We start from the raw sequence: 26,232 nt of genomic DNA, 5'->3' as shown, positions 1-26,232 counted from the left end.
AGCAGGAAGTGGGAAGCCACAAGCAGCGTGGTGTGGTTGGGACAGGGTATTAGCAGGAGAGGTGGAAGCTGTGGCTATATGTGGTCATTAACTCTAAGGGCCATGAAAGAGTCAGGGAAGAAGATGCCAGCAACATTGGAGAGGGACGGGTACAGTTCTGTGTTCTAGAAAGCTCCCTCTGGTTGTTGTGCAGAGTTGATTTTAAAAGGGCAGACTGGAGACAAGCAGGCCATTTAGGAGGCTGCTATGGTAATACAGGCCAGATGTTTCTGCATGCTCACAATTTTTTTAATTAAAAAAGGTATGCTTTTCTTTTAAATGAATGGAAGAAGAAAAAAATGGAGAAAATCTTCTGTCTTTTTAAGTTTTTCTCAGTGTGTGAGAGCAGTGTGTGCCAGAATTTAGTTCTTTGGCTGTTCTGATGATAAATACCAGAGGTTATTAGTCAGGAGTCTCCCAATGTGAAAGACATATTGAACTGATGAACTTTTACTCCCACTGTCATTTTAAAGAGATGGTATATATGCTGATGAATAAGGCACTTGATGACACTTTTTCTTCACACAAAAGGTTTTTACTACCCTAAGAAAATGAAAACTTGCTTTTTTTTACAAGGGCAGGAGGAAGAATGTGTGTTCAGTCAGAAAAGCAGAGGCTTAAAAAGTCACCTGCTACCTGCCTCGGGCCATCTGCACCCAGGCTCCACTCTGAGCCATGCTTACACCATCCTGTGTTCCCGCAGGGACTCTTGGTGAGGAAGAAAGCCCCGAGCCCCTGGGTCGCACCTGGCAGGTCCTCTTCTCCTCTCCCCAGTGCCATCGACAGAGGATGATCATCTGGTCCTCAAAATATAAAATATACCTTGCAATGCCATATGTGCCAAGAATTGGAAGATTTTTATGAGTAAACAGTTCTTTGTTTAAGAACCTCCTAAAAACTTGACAAGGCATTATACAGCCATTCAAGTGAAGATTATGAAATCACATGAAAAACACACAGAACGTATTACAAGCCCAAAAAATGAAGATTCAGGATTGTGTCCGTGATGGCACTACAGCTATGTAAATGAATAGTCCCAGGGCACGGCAACAGAAGACCACAGGGAAACACAGCAAAATGTTAACATCATTTGCGCAGGGTAGGACTTGGAGTTAACATAGTCTGGTCTCATGGAATGAGTTCTCAGTGCTTCGGCTTTCTACAACAGAAGATGAAAATAATACTAACTTCTAGGTTATTGTGAGAATTAGAGATAATGATTGTAAAGCACTGAAGCAGAGCCTGGAAATAAGTGGGGCCAAAGAAAAATCATTACGACTTTTAAGTTCATTTTCTCTCTTTTCCAAACATGTTCTGTAGGAAATGGTACTTTATGGCGACTTCAGGCAACAAGGAGCACTTACTGTTGAGGCTCTCTGAACTCTGCAGGTGCAGAGACCGCATCATCTTTGTTTCAATGTCACCGCCCAGCACAGGCCTGCCCACAGGGGGCGCCCAAACGTAGATGCTGCTATCTGAGATTTGGAGCAGAGGCTGCAAGGACAGAGAGGCCAACGATTTGGCGCTTCCTCTTGCCTCAGGTGCGTGCTCTTGGGCGAAGCATCTAACCCTTCTGGGCTTCTGTTTCTTTATCTACAGTCCAGGCATTTGGACTCAATATTTTCCAGTCCTTGGACACGTTGATTTTATCTTTCAGCCAGACGGTTCAGGATAGGTGGCTTGAGAGACTTTTTATTCATTCTAAACTAGGAAATTTTCAAAGGGGGAAGAATCCCAAAGGCCATCTAACCATTCATCTACCCCAGGGTAGCTCTGTCCCTCAACCATCCCAGGCAGATGTGGTCATTCTATTTTTAACTGTCTCCAGGGAAGTTTCTTCTAACTTCTCATCCTGAGTCTGCAACATCTCAGGAATTTGCAGCATGAGCTTTCCTCTGCTTCAGATTCTTTTGCCAAGTCATCTCTCCAGTGTGGGAGTTGGAAATCAGAAACACTGTGAGAATATGCCAACAAAATCCACACGTCCAATCAATCATCAAGCCCTGCCAATTAATTTCTCCATCCTCAACCCTTCCATATTGACTAACACTGCCTTTGAGTCAGGCCCTCATCATCATCCCTTGCCAGGTTGACTTCGACAGCCTTTGGTCATAGCCCCTCAAAACTGCATTTATTCCTTATTTGTGGCATGCCTGTGAAGGCGCAGGCATTGTCCTAAGCATGTGGGATGTGGCTGTGAACAAGGTAAATATAGCCCCTGACCTCACAGAGCTCACAGTCGAATGGCGGGTGGAGGATGTGCATCTTATAAAGAGGCAGTTGCAATTGACTGTGTCAAGGAGGCCATGACATCGTGTGGGTGCTGGGGACAGCATGGACTCTGGAGCTGGACGGCCTGGGTTCAGATCTCAGCTCCTCCATCACCCACCCACCGTGTAACTGTGGGGAACCTCTGGAGACTCAGTTTGTTCAACTGTAAAAAGGAAGAACTGTTAACGCCCACTTCATGAGATTATTGTGAGGAAGAAATGCCTTTTTACCAGTAGAACACAGCCTGGCATATCATAATAGCTCAATAAAAAACACTGTATCACACAGAAACGCCTGCCTCCAAAACAACTCTGAAAAAGATTCTCCTTCTCTTAAAGTCCTCCAATAGCTTCCCAGCAGTGTAGGATAAGGTCCAGCCTCTGGCATGACCTACAAAGTCCTCTAAAACCCCAACCAAGGTCGCTTCTCAGGTCTCAGGTCTGCCTTGAAATGCACCTGAATTGCTTTAAGTGTCCGGTTTATGCCAGCCATCTCGCTCCTCCGAGATTCTGCTCTTGCTGGTACCTCTGGTAAGGACTGGTATGGACAGTCCTCCCCTTCCCCTGACTAACCCCTGCTCATTCTTTAAGATTCATCTCAGAGGTCAATCTCTCTATTAAGTTTTCCCTGACTTTCTCCAATCCTCCCGGTTTGCACATTTTCCTAAGTATCCCCAGTACCTGTGCAGAGCTCAAACCATTACTTGCTACCATGTTGGATAACTAACTGGTGATGTGTGTGCTTCCTAGCCATGAGCTCCTTGAGTTCCTTCTCACTCATTTTTGAATCCACAGTGCCTCAGACAGTGCCTGGCACACATAACATGCCTAACAAATGTGCAGGGAACAAATAAAGATTCATACCAAAAACCTTCCATGTAGCTTTCAAACTGCACATGGCACTTTGGGAGATGTTGGTGCAGTCACTCTTCGCTTGAAAGTGGTTGATAAATTCCCCAAATTTTACTCAGTGAACACCATGTAAATGAGCTGTCATGTTCCTTCACTTACAAAATTACTTGCCAATTACACTTAGATGATCCCAGTGTAATTGCCATGTAAACTGTACTCTGGCCGAGATAGCCCAAATCATCAATTTAACTTTACCCTCTCATCATATGGTACTTACCACATAATTAAATAAATGGTCAGCCACCACCACAATTGTATATATCCCCAACAAAATGAAGTGGCCACATTTGTCACTAATTTATCAGTTATGACAACATGCAACACACCTCCAGCTATAATATCAGAAGCTTAAAAAATTTAAAAGCACTATGTACTCTTGAGAAAGAGATTCCAAGTTTATGATCAAAAGGAGAAGCATTATAAAAACTTTGTTTTCGAAGAAGAAGAAAGAAGAAAGAAGAAGAAGAAGAAGAAGAAGAAGAAGAAGAAGAAGAAGACGACGACGACGACAACGATGATGGCGGCGGCGGCGGCGGCTGCGGCACTAAGATATAAAGACAAAAAATCCTCGTTCCTCCTAAGGAGACTTTCTTCCTGAAACCTCAGATAATAAAAACATCTCCAAGCATTTGAAGGTGAGTTTTGCTCTTCAAACAAATCACAATTTCTTTCAAATAAACAGTTGCATTTTCCCTGTGTGTGGAAAGCAAATGTATTTTACTATGGTTGACATTCTTTCCTGACTGACTTGCTAATACTTCATGCAAGAATTAGATACATGGGAGAGACCCTACATGTTGACAGTGCCTCTTAGTGACCACATTTTCACTTGCTTTTCTGGATGCCACCTCCCCACCTGGCACAGGTAATCACATTGACTTCCCAGCATGGCCACATTAGGCCAAACGGATTTTCAAACAGAGGTTCTGTCTAAAGGGACCATTTGACTTCCAGAACACAGTGTTCTGAGGCTCTCATTGAAAAAGAGGTCAATGCTGGCCCAAATATCACTCTACCCCCTGCAGTGGAATAATTGATGCACAGCAGCCCCTCCAGATGTGGAGTCACCGAGGTGATAGATGGATAGAAGTATATTATTCACATGTACATCTGCTAATATACAGGTCCCAGTGCAAACACCAAGACTTAAGAATATTATGTGGATTTAGGACAATCCCTAAAGGACTCCACTTCCATTAAAAATTTGTTTGGCAGCCTGGGGCAGATCTATTCCAACTCCCACATGCTTCGTGCATTTGAGAGGGGGGGACCAAACTGCTTTAAAAATAAATTTAATAAATTTTGTAATGTCAAATCATTAACATCCTGTCTAGTCATATCATCTTCGTATTTTGAAAGAGCAACATTAACCTGTGGAATTTTTTGGAAACCTTTCTAATATCAGAGTTAACGTTTTTATTTTCCTTGTGTTTTCTGCCAAAGGGAATGAATTACATCCTGAAAACAGGAGAAAACATTCCAATTTTTTCCCTCGATAGGCGTTTCTCTTGTCACAAATATACCAGACAATACTCCAAAAGCTCTGTGACCAGAGTCCATTTTGGTTTGGAAATAGTAGAGGAAATAATTTAACTCGCAGACATTCCCAGTTATTGTTTGCTGATTTACAATACTAGTTATAATTTGCTGCCTGTAATGGTTGCAACATTGCTCCTACAAATGCTCATTCATTCATCTAGCAGCTATTTTTAGTACCTATTATGCACTTGCAAAGCTGGGTGTCAGAGGAGACAACAAAGAGACACACAAGCCATCCCCTCAAGTAGGTGACAGTCTGGGTGGATAGGCAGAAATCCAACCTCTCTAGGGACACCTGAGCTTCTCAAACCACATATTCTTCTCAGGTCTCCCAGGAAAATGCTCACAATTCCCCCCCAAATGAACCAAGTGTCCTCACCTACAACGTGTTTATTTGATCTTCACAACAATCGTCAGTAGCTATAACAGGCACTTTTCTGTGTCAGATCTGTTTCAAGCCTGAAACTCTTACCTTAATACCACTTATATTGAGTGAACTGCTTCAAGATTCCAAAATTCCATGTGACACAGTAGGTAAGTTGGATCTGCACATGGGTCTACACAGGAAGAGAGGCGGGAAGTGACAGCACCCTGGCTCAGGTGAGTTAGGTCATGCACTGGCTTCTGTCCATACAGGGTCCTGTAGCCTGTGCTGGAAGTTTCATGGTACAAAGCCAGTCTGCAAACATTCTCTTCAGCACTTAGCCTATCACTGCCCTAAGTAGGAAGTGCTTAATAAATGTAGTGTTTCCCTGGCACCCTAATTTAAAACAACCATTCCATCCCCCAAACAGCAATAAACAAAATAATAAATTGGTAAAATGTTCAGCAATTTTCAATTTTCAAACAATGATGAGAACTGCTGGGTGTCACGGCTCACATCCTCAAACTGAGTCAGGCCAAAAGTATGTTCCCAGGTGCTTTGAACAGTTCAGGAATCCTTTTAAACTGAAAATGGAAGACAATACTATCTGTTGTACAGAATTAGTTCCAGGAGCCAAGGAACAGGGTCCAGGACTTCTACATGGCCAAAACGAGCCTCCTGTCCCCATACATCAACATCAAAACGCTTGCATGCTGATGAAGTCCCCGCAGAGCTTTCCATTCCCAAGCCACCAGAGGAAGTAACTCAAGGCTGGGAGTTGAGTATTTTAAATCCCCCAAAGAGAAGTAATGTTGCTCCCTACGAAACTCTGAGCTATTCACCTTAAGCTGATGGGAATCAAGGGGAACAAGCAAATGGAACTTCAAAGCTCCTACGAGGCCACCAGCTCTGCTCAGCACGGCTGAGGGAAGTGGCTGCCAAACTCACACAGCTCAGGCTTTTGAAGTCTAACCGACTGCCTCCCATTAGCTGAGCGATACAGTCGCTGCTGTACGGTGGCAGCCGCTGGTCTTGTGAAGCTCTGCCTTCTTGGGCCAGGGCTGCCTATCATCTCAGCAGAGAAAGGTAGCCGGGGAGAGGTGGGCGCCAGGAAGAGGGAAAAAGGAAAGCCCATCATCTCTTAACTTTAAGCAATGAAAAATGGAGCAGAGGTGGAGATAGGAGGGCAAGCAAAAGAAAACCAGCTGAGCGTATTTGCGGAAACTTTCTTGTATGGCTAAAAACTCTGTGAGAAGTATATTGTTTTGTTTTTTAATGAAACAAATGAAAGCTATTTAATAAAAATACGATATAACACAAAGTTCTATATAGATGATAAATGCATGGAAGTATCTGTATGGCGATTTCTTTTTGCTAGGAACATTACCAGTTTAATCCAGTCTGTCTTTATAAGTACTTAGGGTAATGACACATTAAGGAAAAATTTTCAAACCCTTCAAGGGTACCAAGATTATGAGAACTGTCTGCAGGATTTAAGTGCTTCTCTGCCACCTTGTGGTAGCCCCCTCAAATTGCAGGTACCAATCCTAAAAAGAACAACGAAGTTCTAGAAGGTGGGCTTTAAAAGCTACCCTTATAAACACATACTAAACCTCTGCGCACACATAAACATGGACCCTACTAACTTTTCCAGACCTGTAGCAAAAGCTGTCCCTAGAGTATGACGGACTTTCATTACATGGGGGCCCTGAGCTGCTTATAACAACAGACACAAATGAGACCAGGAGACTTTCGACTAATGTTAAAAAAAAAAAAAACCCGAATGCTCACTGCAGTATTATTTGCAAAAGCATAAATAAGGACGTGGCTTAAATGGCCATCAGCATGGGAACGATTACATAAATTGTGGCGCATCCACACGATAAAATATTAAGGAGTTGCTAAAAGTAAAATGGGTAGTAGATCTTCATGTACTGGCAGAAGGATGTCTGAGATATCTTTAGATAGAAAAAGCAAGTCATTGAACATTTAAAAATTCTTAAAATGTATGCACTTTTACATAAAGAGGTCCAAAAGGATAGAGAACAAACTATTTATGCAAGTTATCAAAGGGATGGTAAGACTTTTCACTTTTATTTTTACCCTCTTTTATACGGTTTTAATTTTTTTCCAGTGAATATAATGTTTTCCTTTAACTAGTTCCATAACATCAGCAGCTGCATGAAAGATGAAGTTTCCTTCACCTTCAGCACATGCCCCCCATGGTCACTGAGCTTTTGTAACATCTGCCCCCTCTTTCCCATGTAAATACTCCTTGTGATGTTCACATTCCCTAGTTCCACACACCCCCAGGTGGTCCTAGAGCTTCAGTCCCACTCTACACAGACAAGCTTTCTGCCAATTTTCACACTCTTCAATACATTCAAGTCTCTGTGTCAGCTGTGGGGTGGCAGGCCTTGCTGTGCTATTGTCCAAGAGGTTAGTAGCCTCAGGGGAGAGTAGGGAAGATGAAATAGACATTGGCAATGAGGTTTCTGACCATTCAAGAGAGAACATCAAAAAGAGAACTCTGATCCATCCCCCTCTCGCTAATCTATCCACTCTCCTCTGTTCTTACCTACCTTCTACCTGATCCTGACCCACATCCTCTCCAGTTTTCTCATGGTTAGACATCACATCATCCATGCATTCAACAACAACCTCCCTGATCTTAAGCTTGTTCCACCCATGCCTAGGTAAGCAAGCTCCCTGGAACACACTGGTCTTTCTAGACTAGAATCTGAACACACTTTTGACACAGGCAGAGACCTGTTGCCTGCTTATCAGCCTGGCCTTGACGTCTGTTGAACCCTGGGTTCCTCAAACTGTTGAGATATCCATGTTCTTTTGGAACAGAATCCCCCTCTTAACACACTTTCTATTCACATCACAGGGACTCATTTCCTTAATATATACAAAACTCCCATAAATCTTGAACCAAAAAGCCAGTGACCCAACAGAAAAAAAAAGGCTAAGAATATGAGCAGACAGTTCTCAGAAAAGAAATACAAATGACTTCTAAAAATATGAAGAGGTACTTGACTCCACTTAAAATACAATAAATACAAACCAAACTAAAACGAGATGTTATCTGTAACTATCAAAGGGACAAAGATCACCAATGTGATAACATACTTCATAGCAAGGATGTGTAGATGGAGGCATTCTCATGCCCTGCTAAGTATAAACTGGTACAACTGCTATCAAGGACCATTTGGCAATACATAAAAATTGTAAATGTGTATAACTTTGACCCAGAAATTTCACATGTAAGGTATTTACTCCAAGGATATACTCACAATGATGCAATATGATGAATACCCAAGGATATTCACTGAGGCACTGTTCATAATTTTTAAAAAGACTGCAAACAACCTAAGTTTTCATCAGTAAAGAACTAGTTAAGTGAATTATGGCATATTCATAAATGGAACACTGTGCAGCCATTCAAAAGGATAAAGTAGTTCTACATTTACTGATTTTGAATTATTGGTAATATAAGTCAAGGGAACAAAGTTAAGTACACATATGCATTTGTTTTCAAATACCTTGAATAACTCTGAAAGAATATAAAGAACCAAGGAACACTGGTTGACTCAGAGGAAGAGAATCGGTAACTGGGGGGACAAAGGTAGGAGGCTTGCTTTTGAGTTTCTACCTTTTTACTACCTTCCTTTATTTACCTTTAGAATTTTGTGTAACATCCATATATTCGTGAGTCAACAACAACAACAACCACCACATCTTAAAAAACAGATAATGTTGTCTGTACCAGCATATCTTTCAAATGTTATACTCAAACCCATTTTCCATTATGCTCATAGTCATTCTTTCTCTAAGCCCATGGACCTCCATCCGGTTAATCGGTGTCAAACTGACCATACCCCAATGGAATTTACAGTGGATTCATGTCATTCTCCTGTTTTAAAATAAAATCAAACCCTCAGAGAATCCCTTTGTTCCTGGAGAAATGTTCAACCCGTTAAAAAGACATTCAATCTCCTTCACCATCAGCCCCAACCTGCAAGACCCCAACCTGGTCTCAGCCACACCAGACGGCTCACCACATCTCCCTTACCTGCCCATAAAATTTCCTCCCATCTCCTCTCCTCCTCTCTCTATCCAAAAAATTATATATGGCCTGTGAGGTCTACATCCAATTATTTCTTTGAGCCTTCTTTACTCTCAGGAAGAACCAATAAAACTTCTCTCTGTGCTCCTAACAGTACTTGGCTTATCCTACAAGAAGTTTACTGCTCAAAATTATATTACATTTATCATGTATGGCTCTATAGATGACTACATTTAATCTATGGTCATCTCCCTTAGATTGCAAATCCCTGGAAGAAAGAAGCCAAACACATTCATCATGTATTCCTAGTGCCTACATAATTGCCTGGCATCCACAGGTGCTTGATATATATGAACTCCTCATCACCATTTCTCCCCATGTTTTCTCATTCATCAAACTGAATTAAGAGTATTTTTCCTCCAACGCTATTTCTATGTGACTGGTTAACGTTTGCCCAATATGACATGGTACTACCTATGCAAATTTATCTCCCAAGTTTAAGCCAGGCCCCTGTGCTTAGTTCTTCTTCCCAACTCTTGCACAACTGTCTGGAGTCAGCTAGACTTTGCTTTCTCCTACTAGATATCTGAGTGGCAATAGATTTAAAAAAAACCCTGCTGGTTTGTTTTCCTGCAAGTGGTTTTATATGATGTGGCGCCCATTTGGTGAGTTAGGCATGCATAAAAACTACTTGGGAGATCAGAGTTATCTTTTCAGAAACAAACATGGATGTGGAATGAAATCTCTAGAGGGAGAACTTGCTGTCCTGCTCTGCTGCTTTACTCTTAAGTACTCTCACTCTGAAGATATTATGAATTCTCTTAAAGGAAAACATCTAAATAGTCTGCCCAGAACTATTTATGATGCATCTAGTCAAATGCAGCTTTTGGTGACTTCTGTCTCTTTAGCCACTAAGAAAGGTGATGAGAGAAACAACCTAAATGTCCGTCAACAGGTGAAAGGATAAACAAATTGTGATAAATCTGTACAATGGACTCTTACTCAGCAATCCAAATGAATAAGCAGTTGAAACATGCAACATCAAAATAGGTGAAAGAAACCGGGGACTGGGAGGAGATGAAAGAGAGAGAGAGAGAGACAGGGGACAAATTTGTTTGACTCCATTTATGTAACATTCTAGAAAGCACAAAATAATCTTCATAGTAACAGAAAGCACATCAGTGATTGCTTAAGGGTTAGGGAAAGGCCAGGAGGGAAGGGAGGAAAGAATTACAAAAGAGTCATGAGGAAGCCTTTGGAGGTGATGGATACATTCACTATCTTGACTGTGAAGATGGTTTTATGGGTGTATCCATCTGCCAATTTGTCAAAACTTGTAGATGTATATATTTTAAATATATACAATTTATTGTATGCCAATTATACCCCAATAAAGCTGTTTTAAGAAAAAAAGCAGACAGAGGTGAGGAAAAATGTCCGAGAACATATGTATACAATACTGTTTTATGGTTTTCAAAGAAGAGGGATGCTCAGTACTCACAAAATACCTTTCCAGAATGACATTTTCCTGAGAATGTCATTTTCTAGGAAGACAAGAATTGTATTTTTGAAAGGAGCAGCCGGGTTGCAAGCAGATGATTAATTATCATGGAAAATCATTGATGTATCATCGCAATTTCACAGTATTTCTTACAGTTAAAATAAAGCTCCTTCGTATCTCTCATAAAGGTATTGTGAAGCTTTAATTGATTTGTGTTGGTAAAAACCCTTGGTTACCATCATGGAAAATAATTGAATTAAGTATCAAAATATAAATGTACAACTTTTGTTATTGTTTTTATGTTTGTTTTTCTTTACAATAATCACTGCAGGGTGCCAACTCTTCTAACCCGTTGTTAGACCAGGGAAGACACTGAACTCAGGGGCTAGCATGTGTGTTGATTTAATGTTAAATTATAGAATCTACAGAGGTGTTTAAAGAAACTCGTATAGCTATCTCTACATACTGGAAATCTTGTACATACCACTTGCCCACTCAGTAAGGAGCAGTAATGACTTATGCAAGTTGAATTCAAGGATATAAATCTCTGGGCTTAGTTGTATACTTTCTTTATGGGAAGGCAGACATTCTTTTGCCTTCTTTTGAGAAGAATAACTTAATATTAACTCAGCACCACAGTAAGGAAATACAATAAAAAATATAAATGACAGTATCAATCAAGAGGACAATGTAGACATCGTCCTCAGAGACACAGAGTAACTCAGTTTGTTTGAGAGACGTTTAAACAACAGGCTATATCTAGAGTAACAGACACTGCATGCAGCTCAGCAGTGACTCAGTAATTGTCCATAAGTATCACTGCTGATCCATGCACACTACATCTTCACTAACTGGTAGCCAGTATTATTTATAATTTCAGAAGTCAAAGTTGCGATTGCAACTTAACATTCACTGAGCAGGTCTGGAGAGGAGAATACCTCACTCTTTGCAAAGCAGAGATAAAGATATTCCTATGTTATCTCTCTTCCAACCAATACAATTAGACACGATAATAGAGAAAACTCATTTCAAGAAAGTGCTGATCATTAGGCAACAACAAGGTTATTCTTTAAGAGAGAAATATTTTAAGAAGGACTCTTAGCTACGGATGTAGCATAGAGACTCACAGCAAAGGGGATGGTGGGGTCCACGTTTTGGATGAGACTGTCACAATGAGGCAGGTATACATACATGCAATTCATTATGGGCAACTGTAAAGAGTTTGGCAATTTATTAAGGATAGAATACAGTAGTCACAGGCTACACGTGGCAATTTACATTTAAATGTAAGTTAATTAGAATTAAAAATTCATTTCTTCACTTGCTTTAGCCACATTTCAAGTGCTCAGCAGATGCATGTGGTGAGTGGCTCCCATGTTGGACAGTGCAACCTTGAATATTCCTTTCCCACAGAAAGTTCTAGTGAATGAGGGTGGGCTAGAATGAGGCAGAGGCCAACACAGGGATGCTAAGGAAGGAACTCTGTAACAGGGACTTGAGAACGACGAGTGTACAACTGTTTACAAAGAGGCCATGTTGCTCAACTCCCAAAGAGGAGCGAGACCCTGGTTCATACTGTCTTAGTCTGGCTTTCAACAAACAGCCTAGAGTTAAAGCACTCTTTATGTCCCCATGTCCTCTGGGACCTCGAAAACTAAATGTGTATTTTCCAAAAAATATTAAATCAGGAGAAATTAAGACAGCACACTTAATGTGAAATAAAGTTCATATACTCCTGTTTAAACACAGATTAGAATTTCTGTCAGAACAATACCAGTGAAAAGTTGACATTCTAATTAATACAATTTACATTATAAAGCACTGAATATCTTTATCTTGCTATTATGAAATGCCCTCTTTAAAAAAAAAATATCAAGGCTCCACTGAATAGGGAATTGAGTACCAAGGGCAATATTTAAAAACCCATGTACAAGAGAGGTGGTTAGGGTCACTGGCATTTTTACACACCATCAACCCAGGTCTCTGAAAAGGGAAGCAATACACTCATCCTCTTACACATAGCTTTGTCATCTTTTATCATCCACAAAGCTATTTTCATGCAGCAATAGGATTTTGAGGCTGTTTTACTTGCAATGATATAAAACATAGTGCAAACCGCAAACACCAAAAGCCTAACACAACCTCGCTCTCCTTCCCCTCTCTCTCGCTCTCTCTCATTCTCTCATTTAACATCACAGGGAACCGTCAGGAACCCCGTGAATTTGCACACATGTAGGACTCCCACACAATGTTTATTCAATCCAAATTCTGAGTGTGTAAGAGGGGCAGAAAATCAACCCCACAGTTGGGTACCCAAGGATTCGTGTTCATTGCCTTTGTCAATTTTATGCTATTGGTGAAAGGAATAAAGATGAGATCCTTAAAGCCTGAATTTTCATTTCCTATGACAACGTGCTTTTTCTTCATGCTTTATCACACTCCACTACTTGGTTTCCACCCCTTCATAATTGATATCGGCCATTTGAAGCATTCAGTAAAAACCTCATGAGGTTCATCAAATGTCCCCCAGTCTATAATTCTTGCTGCTAACATATTCAGAAGCATATTCATCCAAGTATTTTCCACTTCCTCTCCATGGTTTTCCCTGTGCACAGGGACGAGTGTAATGACAGTTGTATTAATTATATGCTGAAAAAATCACATAGCAGCAAAAATGATGGAGATCATCATTTTAAATATTTTATTAAAATAACCCAGTGTAGAACAGATAATGTAGACCCTCTTGATAATGAGAGGTTCATTAATTTTACAAGAATTCTAGAAAGCTTAGAATGGTCATCAAAATTATCTCTTTCATTTATTTGTTTTTTCAGAAGAGGAAAAACCTTCAATCACAGCTTTAGAGAACAAGAGTCGAGCAAAATTTCTAAGGTATTTTTAAGTTAATTACTTACCTTTCTGGGAAAAGTTTTGAAAAAAATAGCTTGAAATACGAAGGATTTAAATTTCATAGTATATTACTTGAAATGCCTGTAAATGTTCAGCTTCTGCAGTTTACCCCATTAAAACTTGGTTTCATTAGCATATAATGACTTCTGATAAATAAAATTGATATACCCCATAAACAAACAAGCCGTGCATTAAAATACTTCCATTACAAACAGCAGAAGTAACACAGTCTTGCCTACCAAGTGTGTCTCCAGGTACAGCTTAAGGCCATCCGTCTCTGCTTTAGGGGGTGTCCAATTCTCAGTGGTTTCCATGGCTTCATTTAACCACTGAATGAATTCATCCAGCTTGTTTACAAACCCCTTTGTGACAGAAAAGAGAAAGGGGAAAAAGGACAAGAAAAACATGTTAGTTGATCATTTCTTTAAAGCCAATCTGAAAAATTCCAAACCTCATGGAGGATAAAATTGATACCACTGCCTTCCCCTTCTAGTTCCACACTGTGGAATGGAATTTCCACTATTCCTGACACTGAAATCTATCAAAATAGGAAGACATTGTGCATGACTCCCTCTGAGTTTTTCCCTAGGAACATGTTTTTCTGAAGAATTTGGATTGTCGGGTGTCTTTATAAAGGTGCCCTCCGATCATCAAAACATTTCTGGTGTCTGACAAGTGCCCCCTCACCAAAAAATCAGGTCAGGCCTGTGAGGAGCACTCCCTGGCTTTGGGGGATAAAAGCATTCCCATGAAGATGGTGTTCTTTACTCAGAAGCCAATGGAATTGAGTTGCCTTAACTGAACTACAAATCTATTTTTAAATCACATAAGTGTTTAAAGGGATTTGGATGGGTTCTACTGACAGCCCAACTGTCTGTGGCTGAGCCTGGGTTCTAAGAAGCAAGGAATGGCAGACGAGGTGGGATCAATGAACAAAAATGTAAACACCTGACTCTGGGTGTGTCCCGCACATAAAGAAATATTCTTGGCTAGGAAGCACAAATAACAATAATCTTGCAATTTTTCAAATAGTGGTTATAAAAATTTATTGACCATTTAAAAGAACACATCTGTAGAAACGGAAAATATTTGGAAAAAAATGAAAGCCCAGCTATGAATCTAAAGGAAAGAAATAGGGCTGGGCGCTTGATTTCTGTGTCTAGGTAAACAGCACCACCTGGAGGTCAAAAGGAGCAAGAACCGGCTTCTACATTTGTGCTTGCTGAAATGGCTTGGGATGCTATTTCTCTATCACACTTAACCCGTTCTTCAGATTTGCCTTTTGATTAATTTTGATTAATATTTTTAATGCTTAACTGAGGATATCCTGAGACCGAATTGAGAATAGGTGAAAATTCATTTTCTTTATCGTGCTTCTCAGAAGCTAGGCTTCTGTTACTCAGTTTTCTCCTAAATAATAGTTTAAGATTTATAACCCTTTAATCCCCACAGTTGATTGGCCTCAAAATGATTATTTAAAAAAAGAGAAAATGGGACTGAGAAGGGTGGTAAAGATAAGGGCAGACAAATAACACTCAGAAACACATTCCTGTCTGTCAAAGGGAGATAGAGCAGAGATGTGGGCACGGAGGCCCAAGGAGTCCATCAGACTGTCCCACAACGCTCTGGGATGTCGCCGACCCACGTGGAGCTCAGCCAATCATCCCACCTGGTAGAGTATCCTCTATTTTCCCACGTTGCTAAATGTCACCCAAAGCTTTCCCTATTTTAACCCCATTGTGCCAAGATCAGAGGATAATCACACACATCCTTTTGAAAACCTACCCTAATCAGGTTGTTTTGGTAAAGCCAGTAAGAAATATCAAGTTAGGGTCATCTTAATTAGAAGCTAAGGCCTGGGGTGGCTCAGTCGTTAAGCATCTGCCTTTGGCTCAGGTCATGATCCCTGGGTCCTGGGATAGAGCCCTGCATCGGGCTCCCTGCTGCGTGGGAAACCTGCTTCTCCCTCTCCCACTTCCCCTGCTTGTGTCCCCTCTCTTGCTCTCTCTCTCTGTCAAATAAATACATAAAATATTTTAAAAAAGAAGAAGAAGAAGAAGAAGAAGAAGAAGAAGAAGCAGCAGCAGCTAAGGCCTATGCATTTGCAAATGGCTTGTCTGAGAACCACGAGGTAGTTTAACATGCCTCAAGTCCTAGCCTCCAACACCAAGCTAATGACATCACTGAGGTTCCTTTAGTCATCACTCAGAAGTGTTTCTTCCAGGTGAGGTGAAAAACATACCCAACAGGGATGGTTTCATGAATTTCACACGACACATTTCCCTACCAAATGCGTTTTTCTGATGATCCTCCCAAATCACCCTTTTCTCTAATTTTCTCATATTGTATTTTGTTCTAAATGCTAGGGATCCATGCCAAGTAATTCTTTTTGCCCTTTCTCATATATTTAGGGTATTGGTTGGTCCGCTCTTTCTCCTTTTCTGCATTTCCATAAATCTGAGAGTTGCTTTGTTTTTCATTTCCTCCAAATACTTGAGTCTTTTAACACAGATGTTACGTCAGTTTCACTTTTTTTAGTCAAGCCTCCCACCTGTTTAAAACACCACTCCCCAAGTCCCTCTTTCTGGAAGACTGCCCACGATTCAGAACACATAAGAAATTCTTACCTGACTCAAGGTTTACCATAGATCCCTACAGATGTATACAGTAAATCTATGAGCAGAAACAAGGATAGAGTGTGTCCTAATTCTTGATTCTTGATTCTCTCATAATTAAGTTCAGTGAAAAATTAAGATATTCTTTGTTGGCCAAATGGACTTACAGAAATATCATCTACAGAACCTCATGAGAATATCAGAGTCTAGATGGTTGATAATTGTGAGATGAAATGGTATTTTACATTATTAAATAGTATTTACTATTGAATTTGGACTTCAGTGGTTTTTATCTGTAAATTGGTTTGAGGAGAAAATTAGGTCAGGAAGTAAATTATTTTGGAGACAACTGATTAAATCCAAGAAGACAAATAGTAAAAGATGTCGTTTGAAATATAACCAGTTATATACTATTTATTATCCTCTCTTCCTCCAAAAAAACAAGCAAACCAAACAATGTGATTGCATGGGCACCTCATGACAAAAGGTTAGTCTCAGCCAAAGAGTATTAAACAATGTGTGACAACCTTCCTAACGGAACCATGATTACAGAGTTAGCTGAAATCCATGAGATGCAGATTAGGCAAACTCATGGGACCCAGGTGAACCTTTCTGGATGATCTCTCTGCATAGCCTAGCCAGACAGCAAAACCAAGGCTGTCTGACACAGAGGAAACAGAGGTCCAGTCAAGGCTTCCCTCTGGGTCTCCTCTGAATTATATCCCTACCTCACCAATTTTCATCTGTTGCACCTTTTCTCAATTCTTTTCTTGCCAGTGCTAAAAAGTTTCATGCATCACAATAGAAACCTGGAAAATCCTTGTAATCTTATAATAAAAAGCTAAACACACCTCCCTCTTAGGGAACGCTTAGCTTCCACCTCCCCTCCTGTTCATACGTGTAGCCACAAAATATAGACAGAAATCATAAAGGCAAATGACACTGGAGTCCATCCAATTCTTGATATCTTTGTTATCTGTTGTTTCTCCACTTTTCCCAGTCCCTTTATGTGTGCACTGGCACCAGCCTTCTGTGTTGTGGACAGTGTACTAGTCCCATATCAGGAGATGCTCTCCTTAGAAAGACCAGCTAAGTGCCACTCAATATACCGAACCATACAACGTGCAGGAGAACTCACATTTGGATGCATACAACCAATATTTGATGCTAATTTTTAGAAACTCTGCAAGAGTCCTTGTGGTGTGAATGAAGGAAAATGAGGTGACATATGTTAACAACATAGGAAAATGGGGAAAAATACAAAATTTTATTTATTTTATAATACAGGTCAAGACCTAGCATAACAAATACTGGGCACTCATTCACTTTTTTAACCAATATTTATTAAGTGCCTACTTTGTGTAAAGCATACTGCTGGGAATTATTGGGAATAAAAAGATAAATATCACTGCAGCAAAAATTTTAGCAGAACATAAAGCATGTCTTAACACTGGCCTACGCAATTCAAGTAATTTTGATAGTCGAAAAATGTTGACAGTCAATAAAAGAGTTGGAATATTCTCCTGGATTTTTCTGTGAAATGTATTCTGCCTGCATCAGAATTCTGTCTGTATCCAAATTTGTTATTTTTATTTTTTTTTAAGGATTTTATTTATTTATTTGACAGAGAGAGACATAGCGAGAGAGGGAACACAAGCAGGGGGAGATGGAGAGGGAGAAGCAGGCTTCCCTGCGGAGCAGGGAGCCCGATGTGAGGCTCGATCCCAGGACCCTGGGATCACGACCGGAGCCGAAGGCAGACGCTTAACGACTGAGCCACCCAGGCGCCCCTGTTCTTATTTTTAGTATTTGACCCATCTGCGTTTGTTTCTCTAATATTTTGAGTTTACACTTACTTACGTTGGAGATTCCAAGATGACTATAAAACTCAGATTTCCTTCATGACACAATCCAACACTGCCATCGCACTACATAAAAGCACATTTCATGCACGTTCAACTCACCACTACAGGCTGAACTGCACATCTCTGGAAGGCCACATTCTAGCCTTCACTGATCAAACTCCTGCCGAAGTATCTTACCTGCTTAGTCTCTCTCCTGTCATTTTTCGATCACCAGTTTTCTGGCTGTCCCTTTCCACCCATTCTTCCATTACCCTTCTCTGCCTCCCGCCAAGCTCTCCAGGGGCACACTGAGTGGGACTCAGTCCACAGGCCCCTGTCCTCCCAGGCCACCCGCTTAATAGTATCCTTCGGAATGGGTCCCTGACATATTCATATCTGACACAGGTTTTGAGAGTCTGCAAACTCTTCACTGGAGCCAAGCCAGGATTAGACACCCAGAAGAAACCCTTGCCGTCCAACATCTGAGAGAGAACTGCCCAGGCAGCCTTGATACCACCCACTGAGTGCACACTTCCCACTTTCAAATCATTTGCATTTTAAAAATTCCTTAATAAAGTGCTTTTTAAAAATCTTACTTTTGTCAATCAGAGAAAGACATGTATCATATGATCTCACTGATATGAGGAATTCTTAATCTCAGGAAACAAACTGAGGGCTGCTGGAGTGGGGGGGGGGTGGGGGGATGGGTTAGCCTGGTGATGGGTATTAAAGAGGGCACGTTCTGCGTGGAGCACTGGGTGTTATATGCAAACAGTGAATCATGGAACACCACATCAAAATCAACCAATCAATCTTACTTTTAAACTTTCTAAAGCGTCAGTCTCTTTAAAGACTAAGCAGGACAGTCCAAGTGCATGCAAATGTACACTTTCAGGTTTGTAAAAAATGATTTGCTAGAGCTCTCACCTGGTTAACATATATTTGAAGATTCTATTCACAGGGAAAATTTACCCCTGAGTCTTGCAAATAGCTATCCTCTTGTGACAGGTTAAGAATGCCCGTTACTTCTTTTATTTTCCCACCTATTTCTCTCTACAACAAACCTGGTTTGGTTAAACACAAACTGGAGGTTGCCCTCCTCCGGCAAGGCTGTCGTGTGGAGCACGACTAAGAAGGGAGCGCCTTCCTTGTGTCAGGGATGGGACCAGAAGCCAGCATTACAGTAGGAAATGGGACATGGTCTCTGCCTTACAGTATTGAAAGCCTAGGGGGTCATTTTGTATAGAATTCCATGATTTTCAGACCACACTGAAAACGAAACCTATTTCTCTAAGAGGGTAAAGGGGGACGTCTACAAGAGGAAGTAGATGCCATGTTGTCACAAGTGTGTGGAATGGTGCTGATTCTGATCATTGTACAGATGAGGAAACTGAGGGTCAACGAAAGTGAGTGACTTGCCTATGGTAAGAGTTAGCGGAGTTGGGCTCAAACCCACATCTCACCCCACAGTCAGTTTCTCTCAGTGCACCACACTGACCTCTAGAAATAGTATTCTCAGAGACATGCCATTGGATCCAGATGAAAGAAAAGCAACAATTCTTCCCAGCCCTACAGTCTTGGCACTGAGGCAAAATTCTCTAAGTTCTCAGTCCTTCCCCTTCACTATTTTCTGTTCATTTTTCTGAAAGGAGATCTTTGATGAAGCTAGATGCTTAGCAAGGAACACACACCTTTTTTTTTTCCCCCAAGCAAAAATCACTGTAAACTTCACTTGTAACTCATGGAAAATTTCAATCCAAAATGTAAAGAAGTTACATGCAGGAATTAGCCAATTCTAGCAGTGCTTCAATTACAGATGAATCTGACTCAGTTTAATCACAGAGAAGGTGACCCTTAGTTCTCAGGAGTTCAGCCAAGGACCTCAACTGCTAATTTCTTTTTGTTGTTAGAATGTGTGTGTGTGTGTGTGTGTGTGTGTGTGTGTGTGTACACCCTCAGAAGGATTCTTATTTCTCACTGGACAAAGAAATCAAGCATGATGTCTGACCTCATCTAGATCAAATTAGCTGCCTTCAGACGGGGATCTACTGAAGGGCATCAAAAAAGTGAACTATGTTCACTATATTTATGGAAAAATTGTTCAGCCTCTGCTGTTGAATCTGTTAAACCTTTATTAAAATGCGTTTACCCCTTTCTTAGTATTCCAAGATTCAAAGATTCACTGAATGATCTCATCTGAACAATGCTGGCTGAAACAAACTATACTCACTGTGTGCCAGGACCTTTTAAAAGTATTTTATATACAACAGACCATCTGAGCTTCATACCGAACTTCATGTGAGGTAGGTAGTACTGCGACCTGTTTTACAAGTGAGAAGACTGAGGCTCTGAGAGCTGAGGAGACCGGTCCAGTACCATATGGGCCAGAAGGCAGTGGACTAAGAACGTGAATCCGGACAGCCTCATTGGCAACACATGAAATCATGAAAGGCCTACTGATTTAACAATTTATCTAAGTCCCTAGCAGAAATTAGAAGTTGAAAAACATTTAAATGAGGATTAACTGTGGGGGGCAGGAGAGGTTATATTAAAAGAGAAAAAAAAATTCCCATCATGAACCAATATGGATGTTATTAAGAGAACAGTTGCTGCAACCTGACAAACTGAATTTGATTCCAGGCTCCATCCACCTCTTACTAACAGCATAAAGCAAATGAGCTACTTAATGTCTCTGAACCTCATTTTCTTCATCTGTAAGATAGGGACTATAATATCCATCTTGGGTTTACATGAGGATTTCAAGAAAAATACATGTTTTAAAGCCTGATGTGAAATGAGGGCTTGATAAGTGATTTTTAAAAAGATTTTGTTTATTTATTTGAGAGAGAGAAAGAGTGTGCACCTGTGAGTCAGGGGAGGAGCAGAGGGAGAAGGAAAGAGAGAACCAGACTCCCCGCTGAGCGTGGAGCCTGACACAGGGCTCAAGCCCATGACCCTGACATCACAACCTGAGCTGAAACCAAGAGTTGGATGGCACTTACCACCCAGGCGCCCCTTGATAAATGATTCTTAAAAATCATTCCTATTTAACAAGCTCCAATTTGATCTTTTATCTCATTCACTCAGAAAGTTTTGATTATTCACTAAGCACACAGCACTGTGCTAGGCCACAGGGGAGAAGGATCAGAAAAGTCCCCACACAGCCACAAGGTGAGAGGGGCATGCAGAGGAAGGAGTCGTGACTTCTGTCTCAGGTCATCAGATGAAACAACACAGCGGGGGCAGCACCTAAGCCTGCAGGCCAGCAGGGATTTCCGGATCTCCTTATTCCACCAGAAAGTCTGAGGGGGATCACATTTCTCTACTAATAGCCAAAAGTTTAAGAATAATCTGGCTTTTCAAAACAGGCCACATGCTTTGGAGCCGATCTTTACACTAACAATGGCTACTAAAGAGTAATCGCAATCCTCTTAGCCTATGCACAAGGAAGCTTTATTTAGGCTCTGATAACTGGAAGAATTAGAACTCCATTTAGAAGCAAAAGTATGCATTGTAATTTTATATGTGTATTTACCAACATATATATTTAGTCTTCCATATACACATAGTTCCTATATGAAATGCCTAATTTAGATTTTTACACAAGAGTAGTCAAATGCAATTTACCTTTCCTAACCACCTATCTATGTACTTAATGTGCCACTCAAGACCCAGAGGCTCAAGATAAAAGGCCAAGGAGTTAAAAGAGGTGCTTTGGATTCTACCACCTCACACATTTACCCATGTTCCTACCCACAAAATCTAACACAGTGCAAGTAATTGACAGAAGGGAGGATATGGTGTGTGCTTTTAGGAAAAAGATTGAAGAGAAAATGAAATGGTTTAAGGCAGTTTTAACTCTGATGCCACAAGAAAACTGAAACACTGAAATGTTTTATGAAATATTTAAGCTTCTTTTCTAAGGGTTGAATGGGATGACTTTAGAATATAAAAATATTCCTGATAAAATTATCCCAGAATAAAAATAAAAGGCTGTCAGTTGAAAAGAGAGGGCAAAGAAAAAAAAAAAAAAGAAAGAAAGAAAAAAGAAAAGAAAAAGAAAAAGGCATGGAATGGTATTATCTGAAACTGACCAGGTGGGAAGTTCTATTCTGAACTCAGCATCATGTAGAAAGGATAAATTGAGCTGATTCATCATCTTCAAATACTGTTGACACTAGTTTAAACTGGGAAAAGAAAAGCCCAGAAAGATCCCTGATTCTCACAATGGGAAAGAGGGTCCTCCAACAAATCCAGAGTTTAGGTTCAGTTGCTCCCTACTGGTTTATAAAAAGAAGTGATCAACAAATTTAAGGGCAAAACAAGATCAAAATGCATATCATCAAAGTCTAATAAAAAAAAAGGAATGAATAAAAGAATTGGGAATAAACTGGAACAAATAACAGGTCAATATTTATGGAGCACTTATGTGTCAGGCACTTACTCAATTCTTACAACAACACTATGCTACAAGATTCCCACACTGTCTGTTTTATGGAAGGCAAAACTGAAGTACAGACGAGCTCGAGTACTTATACAACTGTGAACACTTTCACAGGACTGAAGCTGGGGATCCTCCCGGGGAGTCGGGCTACCCCAAAGCTTTGCTCACTTACTCTGAGGGAGACCTTGCCTCAAGTACCCCAGTCCTCCAGAGGCACTGAATGAGCACATCAGGTCACCTGCCTTTCTCACCAGACTTATTCCCTTGAGGTTCCCAGGGAGAAAAACAAAGGACAGTAACATCCACTATGGCACATTCTTGTTTCCCAAGGCTTCGTGAGAACCCCAGCCCATGCCACCAGCTTCACCCAGTCCCGTCACAGCCAAGTCCCCACACTCTGTGCTCTCTCTTTTCAGTCCCCCTTTTTCTCCTCCTTTCTTGACCACTGTTTGTCTTTTGCCTTTTTCTTCTCTTTCCTCTTCTCCTAGTCCCTCCCTTCTCTCAGTCTCCACTCCTCTTCCCAGTCTTTTGCTCCCCTCCCTTCCTCTCCTCCTCTCTTCCTGTTCACTCCTTCTCTCTCTGTTCTACATCTTTTGGTCTCCCCTGACCTAATCAGCTGGAGCTAATTAATCACTTTTAATAAACATTTCCCGACATGTCCATAAAGTTTTGAGGCTGCTCAAAAAAGGGGCTGCTCCTTGACACTGAAGTACAGAGCTGAAAATGCTGTTATAATCCTGTATTTAGATTAGCTCTAAATACCTTCCTGATTAGTAAGACCTCCTTGCAAATCAAGTATCTGGAACAAGAACACATGTGGCTAGACGGGGGTGTTTATAAAATGCTAAGATTATTCAAAAGATTACCTGTGATTGTTGAGTTGTTATTTATCTAAATATTCTCAACTTTCTTTAGGGAACAGATAGCTCTTTAAAGTAATAATAAAGTTATTATTTTTAGGAAAAAATTAGAATTCCACATGGAGAGTTTATCATAATGAGTGAAAAAGAAAACAGCCAGCTTTAGTGAAAGGGATAAGAAATTTTCAAATGATATATCCAACAAAGGGTTAATATCCAAAATATATAAAGAATTTATACAACTCAACACCAAAAAACCAAACAATCTGATTAAAAAATGGGCAGAGGACCTAAATAGACATTTTCCCAAAGAAGACATACATATGGTCAAGAGACATGAAAAGATGCTCAACATTACTAATCAGAGAAATGCAAATCAAAACCACAATGAGATATCACTTCGAACTAGTCAGAATGCCTAGTATCAAAAAGACAAGAAATAACAAGTGTTGGTGAAGATGTGAAGAAAAGGGAACCCTTTTGGTAGGAATGCAAATTGGTGCAACCACTGTGGGAAACAGAATGAAGTTTCCTCTCAAAAAATTAAAATTCGAAATACCATATGATCCAGTAATTCCCCACTACTGGGTATTTACCCAAAGAAAACAAAAACACTAATTTAAAAAGATATATGTACCTCTGTTTATTTGTTTATTGCAGCATTATTTACAATAGTCAAGGTGGGAAACAACCCAAGTGCTCATTGATAGATGAACAGTTAAAGAAGATATGGTATGTATACATGTATTTAGGAATATCCCTCAGCCATAAAAAAGAATGAGATCTTGCCATTTGTGACAACATGGATGGATGTAGGGGGCATTATGCTAGGTGAAATAAGTCAGACAGAGAAAGACAAACACCATATGATTTCACTCATATGTAAAATAAAAAAGCAAAACAAAGCAAAAACAGACACATAAATACAGAGAACAAACTGGTGGTTGCCAGAGGGAAGGGGGTGGGGGCATGGGCAAAATGTGTGAAGGGGAGTGGGAGATGCCATTTATGGCTTCCAGTTATGGAATTAATAAGTCACAGGGATGAAAGGTATAGCACAGGGAATACAGTCAATAGTATTGTAATAGCCTTGCATGGTGACAGATGGGCGTTACACTTGTGGTGAGCAGAGCGTAATTAGGTATAGAATGGTTGAATCACTATGTTGTACACCTGAAACTAATGTAACATTGTGTGTCAACTATACTTCAGTTAAAAAAAAATAAGTCATGGAGACAAAAAGTACAGCACAGGGAATACAGTCAATAATATTGTAACAACGTATGGTGACAATGGTGACTATATTTATCTTGGTGAGCACTGAGCAGTAATGTACAGAATTGCTGAATCACTATGTTGTACACCTGAAACTAATATAACATTGTATGTCACTTATATATATCAATAATAAAGTTTTAAAAAGAAGAAAATTGCCACCTTTCTACCCAAAGAACTTCAGGTTGGTGAGTCAGTAAAGAATAGAAATTCAACCACTGCACTATCATTAGAGCCAAGAAGGCAGAAAATAGTATTATCTAAATGCATGTGCTTGGAAAGGGGAAAGGTTTTCATAAACAAGTCTACAGAAGACCCTTAGGACCCATCTAGTTCAATGCTCCCCATTTTACAGGTGAGGAAACTGAGGCTCGGCAAGGTTAAGTACTTGACTGATAACACACACCCAGTACGTAGCCAAGTCAGAAAAACTCAGGGGAGTTTGTGCTGGGCGGAGCAAGATGGCGGAGGAGTAGGAGACCTGGATTTCGTCTGGTCTCAGGAATTCAGCTGAATACGGATCAAACCATTCTGAACACCTACGAACTCAACAGGAGATCAAAGAGAAGAATAGCAACAACTCTCTGAACAGAAAAGCGACCATTTACTGGAAGGTAGGACGTGCGGAGAAGTGAATCCAAGGCGATATTCGGGAGGATAGATGGCGGGGGAGGGGGCCTCCATTGACCGCTTCAGGCAAGTGATAGAGCCGCGGAGCACAAATCAGAACTTTTAGAAGCTGGCTCCGCTGAGGGATGTCGCTCCAGTGGCAAAGCGGGGGGTGGAACCCTCGCAGGACAGTGTGGTCTCAGGACCTTCGGGGTCACAGAAACCGGGGGTGCCTGAGCGCAGCAGCGCTCCCAGGTATCAGAGCGGGGAAGCTGGCTGCAGAGATGGAGCTGAGTCATGGGCTCTCAGCTCGGGGTGGCCATAAACTGTGATCTGTGGCCCAGTCGGGCCACTGCTCCTCCAGCAGGGACCCAACAAGCGGCAGAGCCGGGGAGACTCCTCTTCCTCCCTGGGGAGGAGCGGCGTGGGAGTGGACCGCAGGGATCTGCTGGGTTTGGAGACTCCACACAGGGTCGTGTGCCAGAGATAGAAATGCCCGGTCACAGGCCGGGTGAGCATGGAGTGCAGCCGGAGACCAGGGAGACAGGAGTGACTGACTGCTTTTCTCTGGGGGTGCACTGAGGAGCAGAGCCCCAAGTTCTCGGCTCCTCCGGACAGAGATTGGGAGGCCGCCATTTTCACTCTTGTCCTCCAAAACTGTACGGAAAGCTTGCAGGGAATAAAAGTTCCCGAGAGCAAACCAGAGCAGATCGCTTAGCCCAGACCGGCAAGGGCGGGGCAATTCCGCCTCCGGCAAAGACATTTGGGAACCACGGCAACAGGCCCCTCCCCCAGAAGATCAGCGCGAACAGCCAGCCAAGACCAAGTTTACCCATCAAGGAGAACGGGAGAACTCCAGCGCTAGGGGAATACTGCACAAAGAATTCATGGCTTTTTTACCATGATTCATTAGTTTTTCAAAGTTAATTTTTTAACTGTTTTTTTTAATTTTTCTTTTTCCCTTTTACAACCAACATC

The 26,232-nt window shown here is 41.0% G+C and overlaps 1 protein-coding gene across 4 annotated transcripts in view; it reads right to left on the bottom strand.

The window, feature by feature from the left end:
• AKAP6 (A-kinase anchoring protein 6) overlaps positions 1 to 26,232 on the bottom strand; it is a 584,567-nt gene that overhangs the window by 240,790 nt on the left and 317,545 nt on the right. For all 4 annotated transcript variants that reach the window (XM_073895064.1, XM_073895063.1, XM_073895065.1 and 1 more), the window contains one exon: positions 13,847 to 13,969. In XM_073895064.1, the coding sequence (XP_073751165.1) occupies positions 13,847 to 13,969 (123 nt within the window). The remainder of the gene's footprint in view (positions 1 to 13,846; positions 13,970 to 26,232) is intronic.

This window comes from Callorhinus ursinus, unplaced genomic scaffold, assembly GCF_003265705.2.
Source record: "Callorhinus ursinus isolate GAN/ISIS: 27379988/994484 unplaced genomic scaffold, GSC_fseal_2.0 scaffold8, whole genome shotgun sequence".
NCBI lineage: Eukaryota > Metazoa > Chordata > Mammalia > Carnivora > Otariidae > Callorhinus > Callorhinus ursinus.
This window is presented reverse-complemented; position numbering and strand designations above follow the sequence as displayed.